The sequence below is a fragment of the Pelophylax lessonae genome, assembly GCF_965119305.1.
Source record: "Pelophylax lessonae genome assembly, chromosome: 8".
Classification (NCBI taxonomy): Eukaryota; Metazoa; Chordata; class Amphibia; order Anura; family Ranidae; genus Pelophylax; species Pelophylax lessonae.
This window is the reverse complement of record NC_138775.1, coordinates 4,309,320-4,321,964: the sequence shown is the minus strand read 5'-3', so window position 1 is coordinate 4,321,964 and position 12,645 is coordinate 4,309,320. Positions and strand designations below refer to the sequence as shown.

Genomic DNA, 12,645 nt, shown 5'->3' with positions numbered 1-12,645 from the left:
AAGCAGACTCAGTGGCATTATGTCTAATGAAAAGCTATCTGTAATTCTAAAAAAATTAATATAAAATGTTTACAAAATGTGGCAACTGCTGATATCTTATTCACAACCACCTAATTATGACTTTATGTTACTGACCCCTTGAGGACATTCTCCTCCTTTTTTGGAATATCATCTCCCCAGGAACTATATACCAATTTTTCAGCTTTTATCAAAACACCTAAGATTAAAGCCTTCTTGGTCCAAAAAAGAAAAAAAGGGGAATTTTTTTTTGGGGGGGGGGGGGGGAGAGGTATGCAAAATAACATGTTATGTTATAAATAACAATAATATGTCGAAACACTTAATCACCAGAATATAACAATTAAAAGTAAGTATGAGAGTGTATCAAGATGAAAGAGCAGAGCTTTGGCTTGGTGGACAACTGGGTGATGCTGAATACTTTATAGTAGCTCCCGACCTCCTGCATAAAAAGATATATACATCATCATGAGTATAAAAACTTATAGTTTCAACCTTTAAGTCTGCATATGTTAGGATAGTGTATGTTTTGAAAAGGGATAAACAAGGTAATACTGTTTTAAAAGGGAATCCCGAGATTCTATCAAAAAACAGAGATTGAAATGGAATCTCCCCACACAGCCCTGCCTCTTAGCTTGTTAGATGACAATGGAGTATGGCAGCCTTCTACCCGGAGTTTTGTGTATTGCTAGTCAATAGTGTCGTAGAATAGAGGTTTGAAGTTTGGAATTGGATCCAAACGTTTACATTTTACTATAAAACATATCCAAACATGTAAAAAAATCTAATTTCTTCATCAATTTAGGCCAATATGTATTCTGCTACATGTTTTTGGTAAAGAAAAATCCCAATAAGTGTATATTGATTGGTTTGCGCAAAAGTTATTGCGTCTACAAACTATGGGATAGATTTATGTTTTTTTTTGTTTTGTTTTTTACTAGTAATGGTGACAACCAGCGATTTTTAGCAAGACTGCGACATTGCAGTGGACAAATATGACACTGAGTGACACTTTTTGGGGACCAGTGACACTAATACAGTGGTCACTGCACTAATGACACTTGCAGGGAAGGAGTTAACAAAAGGGCTGATCAAAGGGTTAAATGTGTTCCTAGGGAGTGCTTTCTAACTGTGGGGGGATGCTTTGACTGGGGGAAGACAGAGATCTGTGTTCCTGCTTAGCAGAAATACAAGATCTCCATCTTTCCCTCTCACAGAACAGCAGTCTGCCTCTCTCATGAACGATTGTGGGGTAAAGGAAAAGGAATTGGCAAAACTCCAGGTTGAGTCAAAATCCAGATTTATTGACTGGACATCCAAATATGACAATCGTGACAAGGTAGACACGTTTCACACACTAACTGTGTGCTTAATGATTCCTTTATCAAGTTTTCACGGAGGTGAGCCGGGGCATGCACCGGTGTGAGTCATCAGGCAATTACACCACCTTGAGCAGTGAGTTCTTTTCTCAACGATTGTGGAGTGCCGGCGAACATCGCATCTGCTGATTGGCAGGCCACCGACGGCACGAGCGCGTGCCCCAGACCCAGTGCACAAAATGTCATGCAGCTACATAATTTCACTCAAGAGGCCGTCCTGTCACAGTATATCTGCATGGGACGGTCCATTAGGCAATGAATACTGACACTGCTAAATGTGGTCTGGGCACCCAGATCATGAAAGGGATAAGTAAAACTTTGATAATCTGATATGTTCACATTTTATAAAACAACTTACTAAAACCTCTAGTTAAGTGAATATTACCTAGAAATACAAAAGTGTCAAGTTTCACCATTTTTATGTTCATCATTGCATTCAAATTAACTTTAAGTGATAATAAGACCTTATAAGTGCCTCCATGAGATCTTTGTTCCTCAGGCTGTAGATCAGAGGATTCAGCAATGGGTTAATGAGGGCAGATATGACTGTAAACAGTTTATTTAAACTGACCATATTGCTGGAGGAGGGAACAAAGTAAATAAAAATTATGGAACCATAAAAGATGAAGACCACGGTGAGGTGTGAGGTGCAGGTGGAGAAGGCTTTCCTCTTTCCAGTCTTGGTACGGATTCTAAGGATGGTACTGAAAATATAGACATAGGGAATAAAGGTCAAAAGAAAGGCTACCAATGCAAGACCACCACCTGCTACAAATACGACCACCGTGTTTATGAAGGGGTCAGTACATGTAATTTGAAATAAGTGTGGAAGATCACAAAAGAAGCTGTGGATGGAAGCTGTTCTGCAGAAGGACAACCTGAGCAAAAATAAAGTATGAACAAAAGAGTGAGAATATCCTGCAACCCAGACCAGAAAGGTCATCCGAACACAAACTCTCCAGGACATAATTAGTTTGTAATGTAGGGGGTGGCAGATGGCAATGTAGCGGTCGTAGGACATAGCTGAGAGCAAGAAAAATTCTGAGCTAGCAAAGAAGAGATAGAAAAAGACTTGGGCTATACAGGCAGGAATGGATATTGATCGTTTTTTTGTGACCAAATCAAAGAGCATCCCTGGTGCTGTCACTGATGAATAGGACATGTCCAGAAAGGCCAAGTTGGCAAGAAAAAAATACATTGGGTTGTGCAGATGGTGGTCAGTGAGGAACAAGAAAAAAATAAGAAGATTTATGATAACAGTCATCAGATAGATGAGAAGGAAGACCACAAAAAGTCCATTCATGGTTGGTGGATGGTCTGATAGACCCACAAGAATAAGAGACGTAACCTTTGTAAGATTCATCATATTGTTGATTTTTTGTCAGCTTACATTTATTTTAATTGAACAATAATACAATTATCTTTCTGAGGAACTAATAAAAGGAATACAGATACGGTCTGCCTGCCTTCACATTATACTTGGAGGCATTTGTACCAGCGAGAGGTTCATTCTTATATATAATGTTGGAAGTCCTGCAGGACCGTCTGCTGCATGGTGGGAACACAAAGCTGAATGTCTCATTAAAGGTCTCTTAAGATGTAATTTATAACACCTTTGTGACTTGAGAACTCTTTTCATATAATTTTGTACAGTTATAAACATTTGAATTGTAAATAAAATCCACTGAAATAGTTTTAATCTTTTTTTCACACTTTTTTAAGTTCAATGTTTTAATATTAATAAGTAGTTAATTAATTAAATCATTTTATATTAAGAGTTTTTCATAAAATACAGTTTTGTGCCTAAAGAGACCAAATCTTTTATTTTTATTTTTTTATTCTGTCACTTTTTATTGGTTAGTTATTTTTTTTTTTTTCAAAACAATTTATTGAAAAATAAGTAAAGAGCATTACATGAATATTGGTTAGTTATTGGATAGAGTGATCATTATAAAAGAACATTATAAAAGGAAACTAAAAACAAAAAACATTATAAAAGGAAGATGGCTTTTCTTTTATCTTCCATTATTTTCTAGTTACTTCTTATACGGGCCACCAATTGAAAACTTCATTGAACTGCACAGGTTATAGTCAGTAAGGAAAGCTACAACACTTAGGATTGGTTGGGTAACAATTGTCCAGGGTCATTAGATGTTGGAAGCAATGACTAGAGGCCAAAAAGCAGAAACAAAAGTCAAAGGTAGCTGTCATCCTAAAAATATTATCCTTCTTTTATAGATAGGAAAAACTGGGGCAGTGGCCACACCAAGAGGCCTAAAAGTGGGGACACATGCCATAGCCAGCAATCTTCCTAAAAAATGAGTACTGCAGCCCTTAGGTTTTGGTGGGTATACATTTGTCGGTAGCAACACAGTTTGATGGCAGCAAAAACAAGCCAAATGCAGAGACAGAAGTCACAGTGGGGTTGATTTACTAAAACTGGAGAGTGCAAAATCTGGTGCAGCTGTGCATGGTAGCCAATCAGCTTCCAGTTTTTTTTGTCAAAACCTAATTGAACAAGCTGAATTTAGAAGCTGATTGAGTACTGGGCACAGCTGTACCACATTTTGCACTGTCCAGATTTAGTAAATCAACCCCTTTGTCTTCCTAATAAAACGAAAGCTTCAGTCCCCATTTCATTTTATGAGGAGTTTTGGGCAAGAAAGGGAAGAAGGTGATGGAGGGTAGGTGTCGGGAGGTGGCTATGATGGCATTTGGCAGGACCATTATTTTTCACTCAGGCTTAAAGAGTAATTCCACTTTTGTTGAGAAAAAACAACATTACCCTCTAGGTGATCTAATGTCAGGGCACCAATGGCAGGAGTAGGGCTCTAGGACCCAGCATCTCTACCAGCACTTCGGCAGGAGTAGGACTCTGGGACCCAGCATCTCTACCAGCACTTCGGCAGGAGTAGCACTCTGGGACCCAGCGTCTCTACCAGCACTTCAGCAGGAGAAGGACTCTGGGACCCATCGTCTCTACCAGCACTTTGGTAGGAGTAGGACTCTAGGACTCAGCATCTCTATCAGAATGTCGACAGGAGTAGGACTCTGGGACCCAGCATCTCTACCAGCACTTTGGAAGGAGTAGGACTCTGGGACCCAGCGTCTCTACCAGCACTTCGGCAGGAGAAGGACTCTGGGACCCAGCGTCTCTACCAGCACTTTGGTAGGACTAGGACTCTAAGACCCAGCATCTCTACCGTCACTTCGGTAGGAGAAGGACTCTGGGACCCAGCATCTTTACCAGCATTTGGCAGGACCATTATTTTTCACTCAGGCTTAAAGCGTAATTCCACTTTTGTTGAGAAAAAACAACATTACCCTCTAGGTGACCTAATGTCAGGGCACCAATGGCAGGAGTAGGGCTCTAGGACCCAGCATCTCTACCAGCACTTCGGCAGGAGTAGGACTCTGGGACCCAGCATCTCTACCAGCACTTCGGCAGGAGTAGGACTCTGGGACCCAGCATTTTTACCAGCACTTCGGCAGGAGTAGGACTCTGGGACCCATCGTCTCTACCAGCACTTCGGCAGGAGAAGGACTCTAGGACCCAGCGTCTTTACCAGCACTTCGGCAGGAGTAGGACTCTGGGACCCAGCGTCTCTACCAGCACTTTGGTAGGAGTAGGACTCTAAGACCCAGCATCTCTTCCATCACTTCGGCAGGAGAAGGACTCTGGGACCCAGCATCTTTACCAGCACTTCGGCAGGAGTAGGACTCTGGGACCCAGCGTCTCTACCAGCACTTCGGCAGGAGAAGGACTCTGGGACCCAGCATCTCTTCCAGCACTTCGGCAGGAGTAGGACTCTGGGACCCAGCATCTCTACCAGCACTTCGGCAGGAGTAAGACTCTGGGACCCAGCATCTCTACCAGCACTTTGGCAGGAGTAGGACTCTGGGACCCAGCGTCTCTACCAGCACTTCAGCAGGAGAAGGACTCTGGGACCCAGCATCTCTACCATCACTTCGGTAGGAGAAGGACTCTGGGACCCAGCGTCTCTACCAGCACTTCGGCAGGAGAAGGACTCTGGGACCCAGCGTCTCTACCAGCACTTTGGTAGGAGAAGGACTCTGGGACCCAGTGTCTCTACCAGCACTTCGGCAGGAGAAGGACTCTGGGACCCAGCGTCAGCCCTTCTCGTGCCATTGGTGCCCTATATTGTCAGGGCATTGTCAGAACTATTGGGGCTAAAAGGAATCATATGAGGCCCATACATATTATTTTACATATTGTTATATGAGCACCCTGGCAGCCATCTTTGTCATGAGGTTAATGTAAGTTAATTATCCTTGGGTAAAGATTTTTACAGAGAATTTTAGAGTCTTAGCAAAGACCTTCCCATGCCAATAAATGAAAGGGGCCTAGACAACACGCCAAGATAAGGATTAACCATGGTGCCAGACTGGGTTATAATGAAAGTGATGTCATTCTTGTCTTGATTTCAACAATGGACAAGGGATCAGGATGTTTCGTTTTTTTAAGGGCTCATTTAAAAATTGCTTAATGAAACATTATTATTCATTGTAGTGATTATATGGCAATAATGTTATGGTATTGTTACATTATATGAGGCATATATACATAGGCCTACTTAATTGAATAAGTTCAAGGAACGTTTTATATGTATCTACTTTTATAATATTCAACCGATATTCATTATATATTCGGGGGAGGTACTCCTTGAATTATATGTGTATTATTATGGATATAATAGGTATAAGCTTTAAATATTTAATGTTGGGTAAATATGTATACCATTTTCTTTTTTTTTTTTTTCCACAAAACGTTTTCATTGAGATAAAACATCAAAGAGCATTACAAGATATCGACTTTAGTCCAGTACAATAGTCTATTACAGAGTAAGGCATCTATGGTCATAGGGTAAGATATCAACTACAAGAACCAAATAGAAGTGAAATGCATACAAACATGTGGTAACACTCAGGGCGTGAAGAGATGAAGCCCAAAATTTGTCGATTTCTTAAAGATATCATAAAATGGACAGAATTAAGTGCAGGTAGTGGATAAGAATGGGCGCGGCTATATAGTTTTAAGCTGGTTACCTGTATACGGGGTTTGCGAGCTCGTTGTAGAGACCAAGGGCCGGATTTAAAGAAACTGCAGCTTCAAACATCTATGACGTGTTTCAGTTTCGCCGCTTTAAAATCAATTAACTAGCGCTGCGGCGAATTGGCTAGTGGAACAGCAACAATGAATTCCGCCGTCAGTGGTATTCACTTACGATCGCGGCTTCGCAAATTCGCAAACTTATGTCTTTGTGCTTACAGCAGTTTCACATAGCGATGTGGTCTAGTGGATTAGTGCACACATCTCGTCTGTAATTCATCTCTCTCTGCTGTAGGTTCGAGGCTTACCATCTCTACCTAACTTTTTTTTTTTTGGTTAATACTAGTTCAAAAATGTAACGGATTACATCATATATTGTTAAATAATGTTACACCCAGAAGCGCTTGCAAACTTACAACATTTTAAGTGATTTTATGATCTTGTCTGTCAATGGAATCGATCTTATGAATCTTATGAGTCAAAGTAGCAAAGGCAAGTCAGCAAACACCTACACTGTGAAAAAGAAAAATACTGCGCTACCCTGGGTGTATAAGATGAACAGCTCTATACCACAAATAGATATACAATATATATATAGCAATATATATGTGAAAATAGGTGAGTGTGGATCACTCCAATATCTCAAATAAGAAAATATAAAAATGGTACTATATGCTTGTGTATACAGTGAAAAAATATACAATATAAAAGTAAACAATGATGCAATAAATATATAACACTGGTGATGATGGTGACAGTCCAAAAAAATATAGCGTGACTAAAGTGCAAAAAAGTGCTGCATTGAAAGTCTCTTTAGTGCAATAACATTCAGTGGTGACTCCTGTGACCTCCTGCTTCACCCTTCAGTGCTCAAAGGTAAGGTAGCCCACTTACCAGATGTAGTTGATTCTTATGGCGTACGCCAAAAAGAATCAAAAATCGCTTGTGTGTTACTCCTGGTATCAGATGACCCGATTCTGTATTGAGCCCATAGCCACTCGGGATAAACAAGAAGAGAAGAAGCTCCTCATAGTGTGAAAAAGTAACGTCCTTTATTTTCACTCGAACATGGTAAACACACTCTTCATTATAAAAAACATCCAGTATAAAAGTCCATAAAACACTGTGGTAAACTCCAAACGTGATATTAAAAAACTTGTGCAAACTCGCAAGTAAACAGTGAGGGATCACAGCAAAAAAAGCAAAAAAAAGGGGGGTGCCCACTGGGGGGTCCCCTGGTAGATGTGTTGCCGCTACTGAGCTCCTGCGGTGCCTCGCGGCACGATGCAACAGGACGCTGGTGTACTCCGATGTTAGCGCCTTACCCGGAATTGGTGTAGTCGGCGTGCGGTCCAGCTGTAGCTCAGAGCGAGGCAGCGTGCGTACCAGCTTGACGCGTTTCGTCAGAGATATGACGTCTTCGGAAGTGGTCACCACTTCCGAAGACGTCATATCTCTGACGAAACGCGTCAAGCTGGTACGCACGCTGCCTCGCTCTGAGCTACAGCTGGACCGCACGCCGACTACACCAATTCCGGGTAAGGCGCTAACAGCGGAGTACACCAGCGTCCTGTTGCATCGTGCCGCGAGGCACCGCAGGAGCTCAGTAGCGGCAGCACATCTACCAGGGGACCCCCCAGTGGGCACCCCCCTTTTTTTTGCTTTTTTTGCTGTGATCCCTCACTGTTTACTTGCGAGTTTGCACAAGTTTTTTAATATCACGTTTGGAGTTTACCACAGTGTTTTATGGACTTTTATACTGGATGTTTTTTATAATGAAGAGTGTGTTTACCATGTTCGAGTGAAAATAAAGGACGTTACTTTTTCACACTATGAGGAGCTTCTTCTCTTCTTGTTTATCCCGAGTGGCTATGGGCTCAATACAGAATCGGGTCATCTGATACCAGGAGTAACACACAAGCGATTTTTGATTCTTTTTGGCGTACGCCATAAGAATCAACTACATCTGGTAAGTGGGCTACCTTACCTTTGAGCACTGAAGGGTGAAGCAGGAGGTCACAGGAGTCACCACTGAATGTTATTGCACTAAAGAGACTTTCAATGCAGCACTTTTTTGCACTTTAGTCACGCTATATTTTTTTGGACTGTCACCATCATCACCAGTGTTATATATTTATTGCATCATTGTTTACTTTTATATTGTATATTTTTTCACTGTATACACAAGCATATAGTACCATTTTTATATTTTCTTATTTGAGATATTGGAGTGATCCACACTCACCTATTTTCACATATATATTGCTATATATATATTGTATATCTATTTGTGGTATAGAGCTGTTCATCTTATACACCCAGGGTAGCGCAGTATTTTTCTTTTTCACATTTTTTCCAGATCACTAATATTAGTGCACCTGATACTTTGCAGCTTCCCACAGATACCCAATTATTTTATATATTTTTACAGCACCTAGGCGCGATTGTACACAAAACTCTTTTCAAACACCTACACTACTTCAGGGCAAGATGAAACCTCACAATTTAACCATGGTCTTATTCCCAGATTACATACCATGTTTAGTACTTTAGCTATATGTGCTTTTTAGCCTTAACACACTCCTTTATTTTCACCAAACAGCTCTATTCTGCACAATAGCTAAGTGCTTTGCAACTTCACTGCAGTTAACAACGTCATGGTTTCAAATCCCAACAATCACTACACTTGGGATCTCTTTTCACTCTCATTTATTTTAGAGTTTTTTTAAACTATCTCGAATTTTGGGGGGGGGGGGGGGTGTTCAATCCCAAATTTCAAGCACATTAATGGAACCAACACAATTTTGATTTTATGACTGTGGTCCTAGTTTTATCGAGATGCAATTCTTTACATATTTACCATGGTTCTTACAATTTCTGGACCAATAAACATAGGTGTCTGATATTGGACTCTCTCCATATTTGAACAACACAGACCCTCATAGTCCAACACTACATTTGCCTCACACCTCAACACAACACTGTCACATCCCTACCCTACATTACAACCCCTCACATCACCAGTACATGCAGCATGCAAAGTGCAAAGCTCCAGCCTTGGCAGCTTAATGGCCCATACACTAAGAAGTTTTCAACACTTTTTCCTGTAGACTTCACCAAACCATAGAATATGAGGTCAAACCTCCACACTTTCAATTTGGATGCAATCAGGCAGGCCCTTGCACTACATAGAAAAGGTCAATCTGAAGTATAAAGTCTTCTCCAAATCTTAGAGTGTGTATGGCCCTTTTGGCTGTAGGCACCCACCCAAAACAAAAAACACATGTTCCATTCAAAACTCTTTATTGATTATAGAATGACAGCATAAGGAGGGATGCAGCAAGCTAATATTGTCAGTCTCCAGTCCGTGTGCCTTTACAGCGCCAGCCCACGATCTTTGCTCCATGGCTACGGGATTCTGATCTCTTCCCCAACTTCATGCTGAGTCCAAAATCCATTATGCACCTCTACCAGCTCATAGGGGACAGGCATGGCCAGGTTGCTGTTCAGCTTCCAAGCCACTTTGTAAGTTCCAGGGTGCTCGTGTTGGTCATCGATGCTGCTTCTGGCCATGTGCCTCACCAAATATCCACTGACCACAAAAGAAGATGAGTGGAGTCCATGAAGGTGGGTTTCTAACAGCTACAACCGCAAGCAGTACCACTCCTGCAAAAATAAAACAAAGGATAAGACATCCCATTATGAAAATCACATCTTAATGCCCGTTTCCTTCATTCTAAACATAATTTAATTTCGACATCACGAGTAAAATAACACATTTTCAGACAACTTACACAAACCAGAAAACATTAATGCAAACATTTGAATACACACCTGTGACGCCAGACAGCCCATCACCACAGGCTTCTCAGGGTACATGCCATGATTCCAAGATGTCCAGGTTCTGAAAAATTAGAACACCATAAGATACCAAGCAGCCGTTCATGTTATCAATAACTACACAGGTGGCATAGACACAAATAAACACCTGCCAGCTCTTCTCAGCCCTTTCCACTATTCACAATACCAACATGTTGATGGTTAGAGGTGCATATTCTTGCTCAAGTAACACAATTTTACCAATGTTGACTACACTTTATCTACAATGGCAAGTGTCACTGGCAGATGAGAATTACCCTCTGTCTCCCTGTGAGTGGCACCTCTGCTAACTAGCAAATTAATACACATGCCATATCTCGACCGGTTACAGTACTTACATGTAAAGTGGCTAGCAACCAGGGTATTCCGGGTGGCCATACCTGCAGTGGTGCTCCGCCGCCTGGGGGCTGCCGGCTGACGGACCTCTGGCTCCCTCTCCTCCGTCAGCTCCCAAGATTCATCCCGGGCAACGCACATGTTGTGCAACACGCAGCACGCCAGGATGATCTTGGAAGCCTTTGTAGGAGAGTACAGGAGTTCACCCCCAGGCCGGGCCAAGCAGAGAAACCGGGATTTGAGAAGACCTATGGTCAACTCGATGATACTCCGGCTTCTCCGCAAGGCCCTGTTGTAATTCATTTCTGCTCGGCCCTGGGGGTACCTGATTGGAGCCATCAGCCACGTCAGCTGTGGGTGAAAAAAAAGAAAAATATACTTTAGTTCTTCATATCATGTGACTTTAGATGACTCCTCAAAATGGGAGACAATTAGGCATTTTACTAAACAACCTGCTCGTCTGTGTGCAAAAACTCATATGAAACATCTCAACTCTGTCTAACTGCCTAAATCACTAATACAAATGGGAAAAAGGACACACAAAGTGGTGGGTTTCTCTTGCAAGTTCCAACTTGGCCCCTATTTTGTTCCTATTACATTAGCATAGGCCTTACTTCTGGAATATATCTGCAACTAGAGTGAGGAAACCAATATTGACTCACTTATGCAAAGTACTTTGGGGATATGACAATACCATTGGAATCATTTGTAGGTTTTGTTTGGGTGGCTAGAGGACACCATTTACACATTGGTTAACCACCTTCATTTGACTCAAAGACAACTTTGGAAATATTTCTGTGGTGAGCTGCTAAGCTGCTGATCTGGTTGTGTGTGAACAGCCTGCCAACTCCTAACACATCCATTTTAGGGTGTACACCGATGTAGCTTATTCCTATGGCTATGTAATCTTACAGTTTATGTTGTTAAGACAAAATACTTTACCAATAAGCCACCCTTCGGGCATTTGGCCACTTTCAAACGCCTGGTACAGAGTACTGGTTCTTATACTGGAATCATGGCACGACCCTGGGTGACCAGTGTTGACACTCATTATGCGCTGTTTGGCGTCACAAACCAATTGGACGTTCAGGGAGTGGTACTGCTTGCGGTTCCGGTAGTCAATTTCGTGGCTCCTTGGTGGCCTAATGGCTATGTGGGGGCCATCTATTGCCCCTAGGATTTGCGGCATGTGTGCCCGCAGGTAGAAGCCCAACTTCACTTCATTCCACTCATTTTCATTCTGTGGCCAGTGGATAAAATTGGGCACTAGATCCACTATGGCATTAATGACCAACATGAACACCCTTGAAACTGTGGGCTGGCTAATGCCTATTATACTTCCAGAAGTGGCTTGGAAGCTGCCACGCCCTAAAATATACAAAGTGGCCAGCAATCTGGCCATGCCGGGCACCGCATGGCCGCGCTGTGTGTCCGGTTCAATTTTGTCTGCTATGAGCTGGTAGAGGTGTAGAATAGTTCCTCGCTCGAGCCGGAACTTCCTCCTGACATCAGAATCCCGCAGCTTGTCCAAATAGATCCTTAGAGCAAAAATGCGTGGCTAGCGAGGTAAGGGCACACGGACTGGAGGTGCTGCTGGAGGTGCTGCTGGAGGTGCTGCTGCAGCTGCTTCCCCACCTTCTGCTGCCTCCTGTGCTCGGGCCTCCTCAAACAGGGCACCAATAAATGCCAACATTGCACCATCTAAAGCGTCTGGGATTTCGTTCTCCATTTTGAACGCGCAAATTCGCGAATGCGCAGATATATATAGAAACGGCCGCTAATTATCACACCTGTGAGCCAGCTATAAAAGGAGCACATGGCCAATATGGCTGCTGGATGTTATAGATCAATGTTTCTTATGTACTAGCAAGACCCTGTGACCCACAACCTACATTATCTTGAGGTAAGACAATTGTATCTCTCTCCCCCAAAAAAATATAACAAATTCTCTCTCTCTCTCTC

The 12,645-nt window shown here is 42.2% G+C and overlaps 1 protein-coding gene across 1 annotated transcript in view; it reads right to left on the bottom strand.

Moving 5' to 3' along the window:
- Positions 1-1,833: 1,833 nt before the first annotated feature.
- LOC309562301 (olfactory receptor 1G1-like) overlaps positions 1,834-12,645 on the bottom strand; it is a gene marked incomplete at both ends in the record, with an annotated part of 40,828 nt that continues 30,016 nt past the window's right edge. The window contains one exon of the mRNA XM_082266439.1: positions 1,834-2,593. Within this exon, the coding sequence (XP_082122565.1) occupies positions 1,834-2,593 (760 nt within the window). The remainder of the gene's footprint in view (positions 2,594-12,645) is intronic.